The 20,701-nt window shown below is 45.7% G+C and overlaps 1 protein-coding gene across 26 annotated transcripts in view; it reads right to left on the bottom strand.

The window, feature by feature from the left end:
* Window positions 1-20,701, bottom strand: part of PPIP5K1 (diphosphoinositol pentakisphosphate kinase 1) — a 332,491-nt gene that overhangs the window by 146,570 nt on the left and 165,220 nt on the right. For all 26 annotated transcript variants that reach the window (XM_077473361.1, XM_077473337.1, XM_077473343.1 and 23 more), the window contains one exon: window positions 6,140-6,304. In XM_077473361.1, the coding sequence (XP_077329487.1) occupies window positions 6,140-6,304 (165 nt within the window). The remainder of the gene's footprint in view (window positions 1-6,139; window positions 6,305-20,701) is intronic.

The following is a 20,701-nucleotide window of genomic DNA, read 5'->3' as shown; positions in this document are numbered from 1 at the left end:
ATCTTTCAGGGAAGGAAGAAACTGTGGGTGTGTGACTAGGAGCCTCAGGTTCTGACCACAACAACTTGGCATCCCCCCCCCCCCCTCCCCGATGAATTACCCCTCCTGGGGGGAAGACATAGTCCTAAGCACAAAAAAAGCAGAGGTACTAAACAAAATACATCTACTGTCGAGCTTTAGTCTAGCAATTACATAACATGCTGCTATAAATACTCAGTCTCAGCCCCCCCCCCCACCCCCCATACAGCTTACATACCACTTGTATGCTCTGTGTCCCTCTGTCAGCCAACCAGACACTTCCAGAGTGTAAAGCTTTTAAGCAGTGAGCCTTGTGCTCCACGTGCACCCCGGGCAGCGTTTCAGCCATGCCCCCCACACACTTAGGTCCCACCCCATTTTTTTTAAAGGATCCCTTTCCCACCCTCTGCGCGGAGATAGCTGGCCCTATAGTGAGGGGGGATCGAGGGAGGGCAGGGGGGTCTTCTGCAGGGGGGAACCTGACCTCTTGCTGACAATTGAGCACATCACATCACAGGGGAAGCATGGAATACTGGAAGCCAGGTATGTAGCTTTTATACCCTCTAGTGGCAAAATACAGGCTCCTTGATCCCGTCAAGGATTACTTAGCGGAGCTCTCTCAGCACTTCATCAACCGTGACCAACACCTTAGACACTGGTGAAAAAACTGAGATACTCCCAGTATGGGAGGGGTTCTACAGGGAGGGGCACTTCCTGTTTCCTTTTTGGTTATACCAGTGTCCATTCACCTAAAGGCGGCCTATAACCCACATAGTTATTACTATGGTGTTCTGTGTCCCGTGATGTACAATAAAGAAATGTGAAACTTATGGTGTGCATTTGTGTTCCACCCCCCCCCCCCCCTTCTACAAAGTCAATACTGTGTAGAACCACCTTTCACTGAAATCACAGCTGTAATTTTTTTTGGGGACGTCTCTATCAGCTTTGCACATCTAGAGAGTGACATCTTTGCAAAAATAGCTCAAGCTCTGTCAGATTGGATAGAGAGCATCTATGAACAGCAATTTTCAAGCCTTGCCACAGTTTCACAACTGGATTTAAAGCGGTTCTTCACCCTAAAGGGGAAGTTCCGCTAATCTTATCCCTCCCCCCTCCGGTGCCACAATCGGCACCTTTCAGGGGGGAGGGGGGTGCAGTTACCTGGATAATCCAGGTAACTGCACCCACTTCCGGCCAGACCGCCGCAGACCCCCGCAGACGCTCTGCCCCCCCGTTGTGTTCTGGGAGACACACAGTTCCCAGAGACACAGCAGGGGACCATAAGAGACGCGCAGCGCGACTCGCGCATGTGCAGTAGGGAACCGGGCAGTGAAGCCGTTATGCTTCACTTCCTGATTCCCTGACAGAGGATGGCGGCGGTGGCGGCAGCGAGACGGGCGATCGCTCGTCATCTGCCGCCGACATCGCTGGAACCTGGGACAGGTAAGTGTGATTTTATTAAAAGTCAGCAGCTGCAATATTAGTAGCTGCTGGCTTTTAATATTTTTTTTTTTTAGGTGCAGCTCCTCTTTAAGTCTGAATTTTGACTGGACCTTCTAACATATGAATATGCTTTGATCTAAACCATTCCATTGTAGCTCTGGCTGAAAGTTTAGGACCGTTGTCCTGCTGGAAGGTGAACCTCGCCCAGTCTCAAGTCTTTTGCAAACTCTAACAGGTTTTCTTCTAAGATTGCTCTGTATTTGGCTCCATTCATCTTCCCAACAACTCTGACGAGCTTCCCTGTCCCTGCCACCACCATGTTTTATGGTGGGGATGGTGTGTTCAGGGTGATGTGCAGTGTTAGATTTCCGCCAGACATAGTGTATTGCTTTTATGCCAAAAAGTTCAAGTTTGGTCCCATCTGACCAGAGCACCTTCTTCCATGTGTTTGCTGCGTCTCCCACATGGCTTCTTGCAAACTGCAAACAGAACTTCTTATAGCTTTCTTTCAACAATGGCTTCCTTCCATAAAGGCCAGATTTGTGGACTGCACGACTAATAGTTGTCCTGTGGACAGATTCTCCCACATGAAATGTTGATCTCTGCAGCTCCTCCACAGTTACCATGGGCCGCTTGGCTGCTTCTTTGATTAATACTCTCCTTGCCCGGCCTGTCAGTTTACATGGATGGCCATGTCTTGGTAGGTTTGCAGTTGTACCATACTGGATTGAACAGTGCTATGTGAGGTGTTCAAAGCTTGGGATATTTTTTTATGACCTAACCCTGCTTTAAACTTCTCCACAACTTTATCCATGACCTGTGTGGTGTGTTCCTTGGCCTTCATAATGCTGTTTGTTTACCAAGGCTCTCTAATGCTGCGTACACACGATCAGACTATCCGGCGCACAAACCACCATAAAGTCCGCCGGACTGTCCGAACGAGCGGACCTGCCCACACACGGGACTTTTCCAGCGGACTAGGTCCGGGGGACATAGTACGCCGGACTATCCGCCGTACTTTTACACACACACACGCAGGAAAGTCCTTTCATTTTGAGCTCGGCTCCAGGTAGCCGGGACTAGCGAAGGAAGCCTCACAGGCCCCATCATCTGGTATGGACTACGCTGAAAAAACGGCGTGGGGGTCCCCCCCGGTCCATATCAGACCCTTATCCGAGCACGCTACCTGGCCAGTCAGGAAAGGGGGTGGGGATGAGCGAGCCCCCCCTCCTGAGCCGTACCAGGCCACGTGGCCTCAACATGGGGGGGTGCTTTGGGGAAGGGGGGCCGCACCCTTAAGCACCTTGTCCCCATGTTGATGAGGACAAGGGTCTCTTTCCGACAACCCTGGCCGTTGGTTGTTGGGGTCTGCGTGCGGGGGGGGGGGCTTATCGGAATCCGGAAGCCCCCTTTAATAAGGGGGCCCCCGGCCCCCCACCCTATGTGGATGAGTATGGGGTACAATGTACCCCTACCCATTCACCTGTGAAAAAAAGGTAAATAAAACACAACACACAAGGGTTAAAAATAGTTTATTGCACAGCTTCGGAGGTCTTCTTCCGTCTTGGGGGGTCTTCTTGCCGGACTCCTCCGCTATCTTCTGCTCTTTTGCTAATGGAGGAGCCCGGCTTTCTTCTTCGCCGCCGTCCGGGGGTCTTCTTCCAACTTCAGGGGTCTTGTCCCCCTCTTCGGTTCTTCTTGCCGGGCCTCTGCGCCTTCTTCTAGCTCTTTTACAAGCGGTGGCCCGGTCTTCTATCGCCGCTGTCTTTGCCGCCTTCTGTACTTCTACTTATTGAGCTGTAGACTCGTTGCTGTCTCTGGCCACAATGACAGGGATGCGGCGTGTGGCGACTTATATAGGGACATCGCAGGGTGATGTCCCTGCCCATTATGGCACAGACCCAGAGGATGCTGGAACTGTGACATCATAATGGGTGGGGACACCATCCAGCGAAGTCCCTATATAAGTCGCCGCATGCCGCGTCCCTGTCATTGTGGCCAGAGACAGTGATGAGTCAACAGCTCAAGAAGAGAAGAACAGAAGTTATCGAAGACAACGGCGATAGAAGACCGGGCCGTAAAAGAGCTATAAGAAGGTGCAGAGGCAAGAAGAACCAAAGAGGGGGACAAGACCCCCGAAGTCAGAAGAAGCCCCACGGAGCTGTGCAATAAACTATTTTTAACCCTTGTGTGTTGTGTTTTATTTACCTTTTTTTCACAGGTGAATGGGTAGGGGTACATTGTACCCCATACTCATTCACATAGGGTGGGGCGCCAGGATCTGGGGGCCCCCTTATTAAAGGGAACATGCCGGCCCCTCTTCCCCAAAGCACCCCCCATGTTGAGGGCATGCGGCCTGGTATGGGTCGGGGGGGGGGGGGTTAGGGGGGCACTCGCTCGTCCCCACCCCCTTTCCTGACTGGCCGTTACAGTAATCGGTGCTAAAAAAAATTCACAGTCACTGTATAAATGACACTGGCAGGGAAGAAGTTAACATCAGAGGCGATCAAATGGTTACGTGTGCTCCTAGAGAGTGATTTCTAACTGTGTGGTGGATGGTTTAACTGGTGGAAAAGCGACATCTGTGTCCCTGAATTAGCAAAGAACAAAAGATCTCTCTCTTCCTCTCCAACAGAATGGTGGTCTGCCTTGTTTACATAGACCGACCGCCGTTCTGCCTCTCCAGCGAACAATCCGCAGGTCCTGGCAGGCAAGCACAGCTGTCAGACCCGCTGATTGGCTTCCGCTGTGTCCAATCACAGCCAGAGCAGGTCACCCGCGGTGCACACGCACCCCTGACCCAGAAGAGGAAACAATGTACAGGTATGTTGTTTTGCACAGTTGGCTCGCCCTGCCACAGTAAATGTGCGGTGGGTGGTCCAGAAGCAGTTTAAGTGACGGTCAACACTCCTAATAGGATCCATGTTCAATATTTACAAACTGGAACTGAATGGTACTTTAAAGTTTCAAAAAAGTTTGCTGAAAGCTCTGCAAATGCTTTGTCAAAGCTTGCTGTTCGGAATGCTCTTATACAAGCGGAAACCTGTGTGAAACAGACCTTTGTGTTTGGGTTCAGAACACCACTGTGGTAATTGAAGGGTCACACGAAGACATGGGGTGATCTTAATCGTAACAGACAACAAAAATGTAGAAGACATTCTGTTTGTAGTAGGTGGTACAAACAGAATTTTATATCAAGAAGTCAGAAAACTGTGTCAAATTGCACATAAAAATTTCCATAAGAAATGCATGTACTGGCCTATATTTAGGATGTGTCCCTTGAGCAATTTGATTTACTGTTACATAGCAATATGCAGCTGTTCTTGAAAAATAAATTTACTGTTCCTCTAAAAAAAAAGAAAAAATAAAATAAAATAAAAAGTCTATAATTTCTCCAAATAATGGACACATACATAACTATTTAGTGAGATGGTAGAAAGCTAAGAGTGCAGTGTAAACAAAGCTTCACTTAGCTGAGCGTCACATATCCTATGAAAGTAGACTAAATAAGGGGTTCTAAAAGAAAAAAAAAAAAAAGGAACAACCACCCAGGCCTGGAATGAAATTCACTCCCGGTATTATGACTCTGTTTAATTAAGGACTAAAGTACTTCCTACAATATACTAAATATCCAGCTTTAGGAGAAACAAGTTCTTAAATTAACATATATAATTACACAAAAGCTTTATTACAAACACGGTTGCTCTTCACATGTCGAGAAAACAACAAAAGGAAAAAATGGCAATAGTCTGAACTTCAACTAAACTAAAAAATCTTCTGAATATACAAATTTGTTTGCCAAGAATTTAGTCACTATATGCTTAACCTTCTTTTCAGTAATGACCATATAATCACAATATTAATTAGGAATATTTAATCCAGGGGCTTGTTTTGTGCTAAAAAATATCCCCAAATTAAAGCGGGAGTCCGCCGGACTCCGCGTTTTTTTTTTTTTTAAAAGCCAGCAGCTACAAATACTGCAGCTGCTGACTTTTAAAATCGTGACACTTACCTGTCCAGCGCGCCCGCGATGTCGGCACCCGAAGCCGATCTCTAGATCGTCTGTCGTGTGCTGCCGCCGCCATCTTGGGTATGGGAATCAGGAAATGGAGCCTTTCGGCTTCATTTGCCGGTTCCCTACTGCGCATGCGCGAATCGAGCTGCGCAATAAGGACGGTCCCCGCTGCCTCTGGGATCTGTGCGTTTCCCAGCAGGCAGCGGGGCACTTGTGGAAAGGGGCAGGCACTTGCGGAAAGGGGCGTAATCTACGCCCCTTTCCGCAGAGAGCTATCCCGGAAGTGGGTGCAGAATACCTGTACTGTACAGGTATCTGCACCCCCCTCTCCCCTGAAAGGTGCCAATTGTGGCGCCGGAGGGGGGGAGGGTTCCGATGAGCGGAGGTCCACTTTAGGGTTTTTACTATCTAACAAGTAAATTTTTACTATCTAACAAGTAAAAAATAAATGTAATCAAATTAATCAGCAATATTTATACTACTATGATCTATCTACTACACAGTTTTTTTTTTATTCAATTATATTTTGCACTTATTCATTTCTATCGTTTACTGAGAACAGGGAAAGAAAAGAGCATATCATTTGTAAATGAACAATTACAAATTTCAGATTGAATTCTAAAACAGTATCAACCTCTGTATAGCCCATTCAAATTGTTTTACCTCCATTGACCCAGTCTTCCGTGTACGGGTTAGGGGAGACCTTCTGTGGACGCCAATTAGCTCAGTTGGTAGTGGTGACATCAGTATGAATCTGTCAACATCATCTGTGCCTTTCACCTTGGACAAGTCTTCCAGACTACCCTGGTCTGTCTTTTTGTCTTCACTCTATTGAAAACAGGGTATTTAAAAAAAAAAAAAAAAAGTAAGGTAAAGACTGCATTGTGTCAAACCCAGTAATCTGAAGGCAAGGTAACGAGCATATTTGTCATTTTAAACTGTCTTTAACGGCTTCAATACCAGTCATGCAACACTGTATACAAACAGAGCTTTCTTTTGGTTATATTTAATCACTACTGAGGGGTTTTTTTGCAAAAAAAAGATCCAAAAAATACCAAAAATGTAGAAAAAAAAAAAAAAAAGTTTCTTAGTTTGTGTCAGAAAATGCTGTAAATTCGTAATTTTTCCCCTTCACGGATGTGCGCCGATAGGCAGCACTGATGGGCACGGAGGAGGCGGCACCAATTAGGAGGCACCAATATGCCGCAATGATGAGCAGTCACTGAAAGGCATCACTGATTGATGTCACTAAAGGGCTCAGACTGGCTTCACTGTAATCAGTGCCATGATTCCCACCAGGACACAGCCGATCACATGGGTTAAAGCGGGGTTCCACCCTAAAGTGGAACTTCGGCTCATCGGAACCCTCCCCCCCCTCCGGTGTCACATTTGGCACCTTTCAGGGGGGAAGGGGGTGCAGATACCTGTCTAAGGCAGGTATTTGCACCCACTTCCGGGCAAAGACTCCCACGGGAATCTATGCCGTTTCCTGTCCCGCTGCGCTGTCTGCTGGGACACACACGGGTCCCAGAGACAGCGCGGACCACTCCTAGTGCGCTGCACGACTCGCGCATGCGCAGTAGGGAACCGGGAAGTGAAGCCGCAACACTTCACTTCCTGATTCCCTCACCTAGAATGGTGGCGGCAGCAGCCGAGACCCGAGCGATCGATCGGTCTCGGCTGCCGACATCTCTGGACCCCGGGACAGGCGAGTGTCTATTTATTAAAAGTCAGCAGCTGTAGTATTTATAGCTGCTGGCTTTTAATATTTTTTTTTGCAGGTGGAATCCCTCTAAGAACCGCATCATCGGCTCTTTACCGAGATCAGGGTCACATCAGCCCCGCGGGCACGTGAGAGTGGTGACATCATATGCTGTTGCCCCAGAACGAGAGGAGATCCTGGCCCAAGTCCTTTCCCTATGCGGCGGGTGGGAGGAGGTTAACGTCAGACTGTCTCCAAAATAAAAGGGCATCACTGTCTTCACAGAAGGCACTGTGGAAGCTTTATTTTAATTATTCTTCCTATACACCCTAAGGATCCATGAACTTGGGGGTGGGATACATCATTTAAAGCCCAAGGTTGAGAGCTGTGGCAACGTCCTTGGATTTTACAATTCAAAGTGGATGCCTCCCTAGAGCTCAGTCTGACAGGCAAACACTTTGAAGTGAGGGAAGCGGGGGCTTGCCACAGCTCTCTACATTGGCTGCAAGTCCAGATTTACATATAGTATGTATCTGGGTTTAAGAGCCCCCTAGGGTGTGCAGGAGAAGTTTGTTAAAGAAAAGATAGTATGTACTTTACATGTATGTATAAAATGATGTCTGCATTTTATGCGATTCTGCAAATCAGTATTAGAGTGAAGATCTGCCTCTTTAACCTGTTACTGTGGTACTATGTTATTGCAGTTTAAAAAAAATATATATATATATATATATAAAAATATCTGACTTATACCATTATATGTTAAAACATTTTGGAAATGAGATATAATCCTCTTCTTAAAACTGTTCTGGGTTAAAGAAGAATCACAGGCATAGTATACAGGTATTTCTCTATAGTTACATTAGTTTAGCTTGAACCAAAGTAACTATATGCTGTATATTGTCGCTCTCACACGGCTGTTCTGAAGTTTGGTCGCAGTGTGGGCAAAACGCAGTGCAACTGTGGTTTTCGTGTGAGTTACACACAGTTTTGCCAAGACTTTTTTTTCTTGGTGCGTTTTCTGAAAGTGCACCAAAAGTCCTGCATGCTGCACCTTTGATGCACATTCAGAAAAACAAATAGAAAATGATGGTAATATCTCCTGTACCAAGCAGCATACCTCCTGTATTCGCAATGCATCAGGCCAGAGTTCAGGACAGTACCCAGGTGGAGATCACTAGAGTAGAGTGATTTACAGCTTCCAGGGGCTTCAGCCAGGTATGGTAAATACAAGCTGGCACAATGTAACTACAAAAAAATATACCATGCCCGGAATTCTTCTTTAAAGTGGTTGTAAACACTTAGGGATACTCACCGAAGTGGAAAGGCTCAGATGATACCCAGAGATTAAACAAATCCTCCTACATAACTTGTACCTTTTTACCTGCAGCCTTTACTCCTCTACAACCACCTAAATCACACATTTTACACAGCATTTCTGAGCTCCAGAAGGCAGGGGGTGGGAACCTCATGTCACACACTGCACAGCATACAGCCAGCAGTGGAGTGTAATCTAAGACCTGAGTGTAGGGAATGGACACTTCCCCTCTACAGCTGAGGCGGTCAATCAAATGCTGTGTGCCGGAGGGGGGGGGGGGGGGGGTCCGGTTGCCCCCCAGTATTCTGTTGTGTTGGCATACCCTGTCAGAAGTGATTTATGCAGAAAGCTGAGGGAAAAGAGCACAGACAAAACTATACCTTGCTCATTTTTAATTTCAAAGGTTTACAACCACTTTAAGGAATATGTTAACCCAACATTTCATATTCATGATATAGGTCTGCTATACCATGTACTTGTGCTACAGTATCCTGTTCTGTTTGCATTGCTTCCTTTGTGTGAAATACCTGGTGATCCTGCCAGTCCTCCCAGCTTTCTTAATTCAAACTGATCACGTTAGGCACAAGAGCACATCCTTCCCAGCGTGGTCAGTTTTCTGGGTGTGCTGGGAGAACTGTCTGACTGTTAGTTAATAGCCAAGACGTGCTGTGCTGACACCCCCCCCACACAGTCATTCACTGGGAAGATCAGTGGCCTACTGTTTCTCCACCCACACCTCTCCAATCTAAGTCCCTTAATGCAGCTGAGAATAATGTAATCACTTACAAAAAAAGAAAAAAGGTAGTTACAAGGAAATTTTATTATATATATATATTATACATATACACACACATACATATATATATATATATACACACACACACACACACAGTGGGTATAAAAAGTCTACACACGCCTGTTAAAATGTCAGGTTTTCTGTGATGTAAAAATATCAGAAAAAGATAAATAATTTCATAACTTTTTCCACCATTAATATGACCTATAAACTATACAACTCAGTTGAAAAAGAAACTGAAACCTTTAGGGGGAGGAAGTAAAAATAAAAAAATAAAATGATGTGGTTGCATAAGTGTGCACACCCCCTTATAACAGACACTGTAGCTGTGTTCAGAATTAAGCAACCACATTCAAACACATGTTAAATAGGAGTCAGTACGCACCTGCCATCATTTAAAGTGCCTCTGATTAAAAGAGAAGTATGGGTTTCCTTTTTTTTTTGCTTACACCTATTCTATGTGAGCTGCCGATATCTATAAATCCTTCCAGCCCTCTCAGAAGTGCCCCCATTCTGTTAAAATCAAGCAAAATACTTGTGGGAAGGTCTACAGACTTTCATACTGCGCAATACTGACAATGGTCTGGCTCCGGAGTCTGGAGTGACTTTCCTGTCATTTTGCTTGATTAATGTTGGATTTCTGCTTGCTCCCGAGGGCAGCTACTCCCCCCACCTTCTCCCTGCTCCCACCTCTCCTGCAGCATGCTCCAATCATTAGACAAATCCAGCAAAGATAACAGCACGTCAGTCAGTGATTATGGTAGAAGTCACTGATAGTAATATGTAGGAGGAGATTTACATACACAGCACTATCTACCAAAGTGAAAACAATATATTTGTAAAGAGGAATACACATATGGATGTGACAGCACACAGGCATTCCATGCATTATTGGTATAATAAAATGAAATAACATCAGAGCTAACATTGTGAACGATTCCTTTTTTTGACTATCTGGATTTTTATATGAGACAATGAAACCTTCTATTCACATCTATTTGTATTTTCATACTGAAGCCCAGAGCTCCTCAGACATAGACAGAGATTTGCTCCCCCACATTTGGTGCATTACCCAGTACCCCTATAGTAATAATGTTTCCTTCATTGTAAATAGAGTATTACAGGATCACATACCGTACAGAGCCATCGCAGACCATACAGTGTCATCACAGACTGTGCGGGAATGGGGATAATGGGACTGTATAGACGTACAGGGAATGGGGATGACTGGACTGTATAGGAGTACTGGGGAGGGGGAATGATAGGATTGTAGGGGTACATGGGATGGGGATGACAGGACTGTATATCACGGGATGCGATGGCTCTGTACGCAATGTGATGGCACTGTACGCAATGTGATGGCACTGTACGCCATGTGATGGCACTGTACGCCATGTGATGGCACTGTACGCCATGTGATGGCACTGTACGCCATGTGATGGCACTGGGGATGATAAATTGTATAGGAGTACAGCGGATGGGGGGATAAGGATGGGATCAGTAACAGAGGGATGGTGGTGGGGGGGGAGGGGGGGTGACATCAGTGACAGAGGGATGATTTATATGTACAATAAAAGGGTACATATCGGGGGTCACTTTAGATGTGGGTTAATTGTCAGTCTCCTCTCCCATGTACTGTACACAGGTATGCTCTCTGCACATAGCACTCTGTTCATTTCAGAGAACAGACACAAGGCACGTGTCACTATGCTCCTCACCATGTGTCTTCTTCTGATATAACACAGTGCTGTGTGTAGAGAGATTACCTGTGTTCACAGAAGTTTTCAGTGGGGGGGGGGGGGGGGGGGGGATTCAGACAACACAGGAAAGAACATCAAAGCTCAGGGGAGAGGTGTTGGAATCTCGCAGAGAGCTTGCAGATAACAGCCAGGGACAGGTGAGGATTTCACTGTTAATATCACACTGTCTCTGCTTCCGGGTTTTAGCTAGGGACACGCTGCCATGGAAACAGAGGCATGTAAAGAACGTGCTCGTTCTAGATAGCAGCCTGGGTGTGCACCTCTTCATCAATCCCACCCACCTGTCCTCCAGAGGGAGGGAGTGAAGAAGTGGCTCGATTGTGGAGCTGTATCCACTCCCTGGAAACTTTTGAACTGAGAAAGAACCATTAGGAGGCAGATTCTGCACTCTTCAAAAGCTAAAGGGCTCGGGAAAGAAAGAAATGCAATGCCGGTATGAGGGTAGCGTGTACTACCTATTTATGCATTCCCATATGTCTCCTTTAATTCGAAATAAAGTTCAGCTGTTCAAGTCGTTTTTACCTGACATTTTCTTAGTCGGATCCTACAGCAAAAGCCATGGTTCGCAGAGAGCTTCCAAAGCATCAGAGGGATCTCATTGTTAAAAGTTATCAGTCAGGAGAAGGGTACAGAAGAATTTCCAAGGCATTAGATATACCATGGAACACAGTGAAGACAGTCATCAAGTGGAGAAAATATGGCACAACAGTGACATCACCAAGAACTGGATGTCCCTCCAAAATGAATGAACATACGAGAAGAAAACTGGTCAGGGAGGTTGCCAAGAGGCCTACAGCAACATTAAAGGAGCTACAGGAATATCTGGCAAATACTAGTTGTGTAGTACATGGGACAACAATCTCCCGTAATCTTCATATGTCTGGGCTATGGGGTAGAGTGGCAAGACAGAAGCCTTTTACCAAAAACATCCAGGCTCATTTAAATTTTGCAAAAACACATCTGAAGTCTCCCAAAAGTATGTGGGAAAATGTGTTATGGTCTGATGAAACCAAGGCTGAACATTTTGGCCATAATTTCAAAAGATATGTTTAGCGCATAAACAACACTGCACTTCACCAAAAGAACACCATACCCAGAGAGAGGCATGGTGATGGCAGGATCATGCTTTGGGGGCTGTTTTTCTTCAGCTAGAGTCAAGGTAGCCTTAGTCAAAGTAGAGGGAATTATGAACAGTTCCAAATACCAGTCAATATTGGCACAAAACCTTCAGGCTTCTGCTAAAAAGCTGAACATAAAGAGGAACTTCATCTTTTAGCATGACAACGACCCAAATCATACAATCAAATCAACAAAGGAATGGCTTAACCAGAAGATGATTAACGTTTTGGAAGGGCCCAGCCAAAGGCCAGACCCAAATCCCATTGAAAATATGTGGGGTGATCTTAAGAGGGCTGTGCACAAGAGATGCCCAAGCAATCTAACAGATTTGGAGTGTTTTTGCAGAGAAGAGTGGGCAAACATTGGCAAGTCATAGATGATGCTGATAGACTCATACCCAAAAAGAAAAATAAGAGTGCTGTAATAAAATTTAAAAGGTGCCTCAACAAAGTATTAGTTTAAGGGTGTGCACACTTATGCAACCATATTATTTTATTTTTACTTCCCTCCACCTAAAAGATTTTAGATTGTTGTTCAACTGAATTGTACAGTTTATAGGTCACATCAAAGATGGAAAAAGTTCTGAAATTATCTTTGTCTCATTTTTTTACATCACAGAAACCTTACATTTTAACAGGGGTGTGTAGACTTTTTATATCCACTGTATATGCATATATCTACATACAATATATATATATATATATACACACACACACACACACACATACACACACACACATAAGCACACTCACCAGCCACTTTATTAAGTGCACCTTTTGCCTTCAGAACTGCCTTAGCTTTTTGTGGCATACACAAGGTGTTGGAAACAGTAACATGCAAAATCCGGAGTATTGCTGCACTCCTTGATGTCTTTATTGAAACATTAAAATCACATCACAGGTATGACAAGAACATAAAAGGCAACGCCTTTTGCGCTAAAGTTAGCACTTATCAAACCTGTCCAAAGGTGTTGGAAACATTCTTCAGAGATTTTGGTCCATATTTACATGATAGCATCACGGAGTTGCTGCAGATTTGTCGGTTGCACATCCATGATGCGAAGCTCCCATTCCACCACATCCTAAAGGTGCTCCATTGTATTGAGATCTGGTGACTGTGGAGGCCATTGGAGTACAGTGACCTCATTATCACATTTAAGAAAGCAGTGGTGAGATGATTTGAGTTTTATGACATGGTGCATTATCCTGCTGGAAGGAGCCATCAGAAGATGGGTACACTGTAGTCATAAAGGGATGGACATGGTCAGCAACAATACGCAGGTAGGCCTTGGCATTTAAACGATCCTCAACTGGTACCAAGAGGCTCAAAGTGTGCCAAGAAAATATTCCCTACACCATTACACCACCAGCCTGAACTGGTGATACAAGGCAGGATGGATCCATGCTTTCATGCTTACATCAAATTCTGACCCGACCATCTGAACGTCACAGCAGAAATTGTTTGTCCAATCTCCTATTGTCCAATTTTGGTAAGCCTGTTCAAATTGTAGCCTCAGTTTTCTTTTCTTAGCCAACAGGAGTGGCACCCAGTGTCGTCTTCTGCTGCTGTAGCCCATCTGCTTCAAGGTTCAATGTGTTGTGTGTTCAGAGATGGTATTCTGCATACCTTGGTTGTAAAGAGTGGTTATTTGAGTTACCTATTGCCTTTCTATCATTTCAAACCAGTCTGCCCATTCTACTCCGACATCAACAAGGCATTTCTGTCCCCACAACTGCCTCTCAAATGATATTTTCAGTTTTTCTGATCATTCTCTGTAAGCTCTAGTGATGGTTGAGCATGAAAATCCCAGTAGATTAGATTTGATTATTAAAAGTCACTTAAATCCCCTCTCTGATGCTCGGTTTGACTTCAGAAAGACGTCTTTCCCATGTCTAGATGCCTAAATGCATTGAGTTACTACCATGTGATTGGCTGATTAGCAGTCTGTGTTACCAAGCAGTTGAACAGGTGTACCTAATAAAGTAGCCAGTGAGCGTTGTGTGTGTATATATTATATATATACACACACACACACACACACACACACACACACACAGTTGTGCTCATAAGTTTACACACCCTGACAGAATTTATGATTTCTTGACCATTTTTTCAAAGATAAATAACACAAAATCATTTCTTTCACTCATGGTTAGTGTTTGGCTGAAGCCATGTTTTTATCATTCAACTGTCTTTACTTTTTAAATCATAATGGCAACAGAAACTACCCAAATGACCCTGATCAAAAGTTTACATACTATGGTGATTTTGGCCTGATAACATGCACACAAGTTGACAGAGGGGTTTCAATGGCTATTAAAAGGTAACTATCCTTACCTGTCATCTGTTTGCTTGTAATTAATTGGTGTGTGTGTGTGTGTATAAAAGGTCAATGTGTTTCTGGACTCCTGACAGACCCTTGCATCTTTCATCCAGTGCTGCACTGACATTTCTGAGTCATGGGGAAAGTAAAAGAATTGTCAAAGGATCTGTGGGAAAAGGTAGTTGAACTGTATAAAACAGGAAAGGAATATAAAAAGATATCCAAGGAATTGAGAACTCTAATCAAGAAGTGGAAAATGAGGGGTTCTATTGAAAACAGACCACGGTCAGGTAGACAAACTAAAATTTCAGCCCCAACTGGCAGAAAAATTGTTCCGGATGCAAAGAAAAACCCACAAATAACTTCAGGTGAAATACAGGACTCTCTGAAAACATGTGGTGTGGCTGTTTCAAGATGTACATTAACCACTTTCAGACCGGACCATTTTGCTGGTAAATGACCAGAGGTCTTTTTACAATTTGGCACTGCGCTGCTTTAACTGGTAATTGCGCGGTCATGCAATGTTGCACCCAAACAAAATTTGCGTCCTTTTCTTCCCACAAATAGAGCTTTCTTTTGATGGTATTTGATTGCCTCTGCGATTTTTATTTTTTGCGATATAAATGGAAAAAGACCGCAAATTTTGAAAAAAAATGATATTTTCTACTTTTTGTTATTAGAAAAATCCAATAAATTCAATTTTAGTCATACATTTAGGCCAAAATGTATTCAGCCACATGTCTTTGGTAAAAAAAAAAGTCAATAACTGTATATTTATTGGTTTGCGCAAAAGTTGTCACATCTACAAACTAAGGTACGTTTTCTGGAATTTACGCAGCTTTTAGTTTACGACTGCCTATCTCATTTCTTGAGGTGCTAAAATGGCAGGGCAGTACAAAACCCCCCCAAATGACCCCATTTTGGAAAGTAGACCCCCTAAGGAAATTGATAAGAGGCATGTTGAGCCCATTGAATATTTTATTTTTTTGCCTCAAGCGATTGAATAATGACAAAAAAAATTTTTTAAATTTTTTTTTACACAAAGTTGTCACTAAATGATATATTGCTCACACATGCTATGGGCATATGTGAAATGAGTACGGGGATACCACATGTGTGGGATTTTTTGGGAGCCTAGCCGCGTACGGGGCCCCGAAAGCCAAGAACCGCCTTCAGGTTTTCTAAGGGCGTAAATATTTGACTTCACTCCTCACTACCTATTACAGTTTTGAAGGCCATAAAATGCCAAGATGGCACAAAACCCCCACAAATGACCCCATTTTAGAAAGTAGACACCCCAAGCTATTTGCTGAGAGGCATGTTGAGTCCATGGAATATTTTATATTTTGCCACAAGTTGCGGGAAAATTACAAACTTTTTTATTTTATTTTTTTTTTTCACAAAGTTGTCACTAAATGATATATTGCTCACGCATGCCATGGGCATATGTGAAATGACACCCCAAAATAAATTCTGCTGCTTCTCCTGAGTACGGGGATACCACATATGTGGGACTTTTTGGGAGCCTAGCCGCGTACGGGGCCCCGAAAACCAAGCACCGCCTTCAGGCTTTCTAAGGGCGTTACAGTTTTGAAGGCCATAAAATGCCAAGATGGCACAAACGCCCCCCAAATGACCCCATTTTGGAAAGTAGACACCCCTAAATTTAGGGGTACACTAGTGAGACTAGGTAATAAATGGCGGGTGCCCTGAAACTATAAAAAAAGAACTAACCAACCAGCGTCACCTGTAACCGTTATATGGTGATCACTGGTGAAAGGGTTAACTAGGGGGCAATCAGGGGGCTTTATGCGGTAGTATATGGGGGTCCCTGGCGCTATTAAAAAGCTGCGGCGAACCTAAATATCTACCTGCCTAACTAGCGTCACCTGTGACACCAATACAGCGATCAGAAAAACGATCGCTTATTAGGCTGGGTTCACACTGGAGCGATGCAGGAACGCCACAAATCCGCGGCGGGTTCCCGCATCGCATGCCTCCCGGCGGCAGTTCACACTGCCCTATGCGAACTGCTGGGAGTGTCAGTGAAATGTTAATGACACCCCCAGATCAGTTCGCATATCGCAGTGCGATCTGCAAACTCGGATCGCATGGTGTGAACACCCATGCGATCTGATTCTGCTGCGGACCAAAAAAAGGGTCCCGTGCGAGTTTGCGGCGGGTGCGACACGAATTCAGCCATACTATCTGTATGGCTGAACTCGAATCGCACAGAGATCGGATGTGATTTGCACTGCAGTGCGGTGCGAATCACATCCGTTCTCAAACCGCTGCAATGTGAACCCAGCCTTAGTGACACTGGCGACGGGGGGTGATCACGGGGTTAAACCTTTATTGGGGGGGTTAGGGGGGTACCTTAGAACTAAAGGGGGCTAACCCTAACTGCCCTAACAGTTATTACAGTCACAAATGACAACCGCCGGGTGATCAGGGGGTTAAACCTTTATTAGGTAATAAATGGCGGGGGCCCTGAAACTATAAAAAAATAACTAACCAACCAGCGTCACCTGTAAAAGTTATATGGTGATCACTGGTGAAAGGGTTAACTAGGGGGCAATCAGGGGGCTTTATGTGGTAGTATATGGGGGTCCCTGGCGCTATAAAAAGTTGCGGCGAACCTAAATACCTACCTGCCTAACTAGGGTCACCTGTGACACTAATACAGCGATCAGAAAAATGATCGCTTATTAGGCTGGGTTCACACTGGAGCGATGCGGGAACGCCACGAATCCGCGGCGGGTTCCCGCATCGCATGCCTCCCGGCGGCAGTTCACACTGCCCTATGCGAACTGCTGGGAGTGTCAGTGAAATGTTAATGACACCCCCAGATCAGTTCGCACATCGCAGTGCGATCTGCAAACTCGGATCGCATGGTGTGAACACCCATGCGATCCGATTCTGCTGCAGACCAAAAAAAGGGTCCCGTGCGAATTTGCGGCGGGTGCGGCGCGAATTCAGCCATACTATCTGTATGGCTGAACTCGAATCGCACAGAGATCGGATGTGATTTGCACTGCAGTGCGGTGCGAATCACATTCGTTCTCATAAACCGCTGCAATGTGAACCCAGCCTTAGTGACACTGGCGATGGGGGGTGATCACGGGGTTAAACCTTTATTGGGGGGGTTAGGGGGGCACATTAGAACTAAAGGGGGATAACCCTAACTGCCCTAACAGTTATTACAGTCACAAATGACACCAATGCAAAAAAAAATGCAATTGGTGTCACTGTGACTGGGGGGGGCAGGGGTAATTTGGGGGGTGATCGGGGGGTAAAGGGGGGGTGTGAGTGTGCCTGGCATGTTCTACTGTACGTGTGGTGTGTTGGTGCAACTCACCGATCCTCTCTCCTCGGTGCCGGAATGAAAAATACCGACATGGAGGAGAGATTACATCACTTCCTCTCCTGTGAGGAGAGGAAGTGATGTCACGGAGCATTTCTATTCGTCGGGAGCGATCGCGAGGGGGTGGCCATGAATGAATGGCCGCCCCATCATCCCGGATCGCTCCCGAACGAATGCCGACCGCCGCAGGCACCGGGGGGGGCCCGATCGGGCCCCCCACCCGCGGGAAGGCAGGGACTTATATATACGCCCATATGCCTGCCCATGCCATTCTGCCGACGTATATCGTCGTGCAGCGGTCGGCAAGTGGTTAAGGAGGCACTTGAAGAAAGATGGGTTGCATGGTCGAGTCGCCAGAAGAAAGCCATTACTATGCAAATGCCACAAAGTTTCCCGATTACAATATGCTAAACAGCACAGAGACAAGCCTCAAACCTCCTGGCACAAAGTCATTTGGAGTGATGAGACCAAAATTGAGCTTTTTGGCCACAACCATAAACCCTACATTTGGAGAGGCGTCAACAAGGCCTATGTTGAAAGGTACATTCCTACTGTGAAACACGGAGGTGGATCGCTGATGTTTTGAGGTTGTGTGAGCTACAAAGGTACAGGGAATTTGGTTGGTAAGATGAATGCAGTATGTTATCAAAAAATATAATTGAGCCACTCTGGGGAGATCTCAAATGTGCAGTTCATGCAAGACAGCCCAATAATTGCCAGGAACTGGAGGCTTTTTGCCAAGTGGAATGGGCAGCTTTATCATCTGAGTAGATAAAGAGCCTCATCCACAAATACCGCAAACGACTTCAAGCTGTCATTGATGTTAAGGGGGGGGCGGAGGGGGGTGGTGAGATATGTAAACTTTTGCTCAGGGTCATTTGGCTAGTTTCTGTTGCCATTATGATTTAAAAAGAGTAAACACAGTTGATTGATAATAAATGATTTCAGCCAAACACAAACCACGAGTGAAAGAAAAGTTTGTGTTATCATTTATATTCTCAGAAAAATGGCCAAGAAATCATAAATTCTGCCAGGGTATGTAAACTGTAACTGTGTGTATGCATATTTTTCGCTCTCTCTCTACACACACACACACAGAGTATCTCACAAAAGAAGTGAGTACACCCCTCACTTTTTTGTAAATATTTTATTATATCTTTTCATGTGACAACGCTTGTATAAACTGCTGGCAACAAAAGTGAGCACACCCCTAAGTGAAAATGTCCAAATTGGGCCCAAAGTGTCAATACTTTGTGTGGCCACCATTATTTTCCAGCACTGCCTTAACCCTCTTGGGCATGGAGTTCACCAGAGCTTCACAGGTTGCCACTGGAGTCCTCTTCCACTCCTCCATGACGACATCACAGACCTGGAGGATGTTAGAGACCTTGCGCTCCTCCACCTTCCTTTAAAGATGCTCCACAGATGCTCAATAGGGTTTGGGTCTGGAGACATGCTTGGCCAGTCCATCACCTTCAACTTCTTTAGCAAGACAGTGGTCGTCTTAGAGGTGTGTTTGGGGTTATGTTGGAATACTGCCCTGCGGCCCAGTCTTCAAATGGAGGGGATCAAGCTCTACTTCAGTATGTCACAGTACATATTGGCATATATGGTACCCTCAATGAAGCTCCCCAGTGCCGGCAGCACTCATGCAGCCCCAGACCATGACACTCCCACCACCCTGCTTGACTGTAGGCAAGACACACTTGTCTTTGTACTCCTCACGTGGTTGCCGCCACACATACTTGAAACCATCTGAACCAAATAAATGTATCTTGGTCTTATCAGACCACAGGACATGGTTCCAGTAATCCATGTCCTTAGTCTGCTCGTCTTCAGCAAACTGTTTGCGGGCTTTCTTGTGCATCATCTCGCCATGGTCGACCAAAGAAGTTGAGTGCATGTGCTCAGCGTCATATCCAGAGGTTGTCTCTGGGAAATAGAGGTATGAGTGCTGCCAGTATTGCTGCAGAGGTTGAAGGGGTGGGGGGCCAGCCTGTCAGTGCTCAGACCATACGCTGCACACTGCATCAAATTGGTCTGCATGGCTGTCGTCCCAGAAGAAAGCCTCTTCTAAAGATTATGTACAAGAAAGCCCACAAACTGTTTGCATGATCCCCTCCCTTCGGAGACTGGGCCGCAGGGTAGTTGTCAGGGTTTGTCCCGCACGGAACGGGCGGATGCGTGGGCACGGCAGGCACGTGCATGCGTTAGCGCTGTTTGGCGCCAGTGGCCCTATTTAAAGGAGGCTGCTGCATCTACTCGGTGCTGTTTGTCTGCAGCTCTGTACCCGAACTACCTGCTATCTGCCTGCTGTTGTGATATCTGACCCGGTTTCCGTCTGACCTCGCTGACCTCTCCGGCTCTGACCTGTACCTCCGTTGCCGAACCTCTGCCTGCCTGAACTTCTCTTCTGCCTGCTGTACTTACCTGTCTGCTTATCCATTGTGACCCGACCCGCCTGACCATTCTTCTGCTGTTCACGTGTGCTGCACCCGGTCCTTGTTGCTGCTGCCTTGCCTGCTGATCGCTGCCTGCCTGTCTACCATCTTCTTTGCAGTTCCAGCATCCAGAAGTAACCAGCCGCTGCTTCCAGTCAGACACTCCTACCCCACTGCGCTCACAGGGGCCACTGTCTCCATTCCAGTGGTCCCTGAACCAGAGCTGTAAGAGAAGTCTTCTTCCACCAAGTCGCGGCTCATCACCAGGTACCTAACAGTAGTATTCCAACATGGTAATGACCCCAAACACACCTCCAAGACGACCACTGCCTTGCTAAAGAAGCTGAGGGTAAAGTTGATGGACTGGCTAAGCATGTCTCCAGACCTAAACCCTATTGAGCA

Source organism: Lithobates pipiens, unplaced genomic scaffold (genome assembly GCF_037356315.1).
Source record: "Lithobates pipiens isolate NorthernLeopardFrog02 unplaced genomic scaffold, aLitPip1_a1.2 Scaffold_8, whole genome shotgun sequence".
NCBI classification, from domain to species: Eukaryota; Metazoa; Chordata; class Amphibia; order Anura; family Ranidae; genus Lithobates; species Lithobates pipiens.
This window is presented reverse-complemented; position numbering and strand designations above follow the sequence as displayed.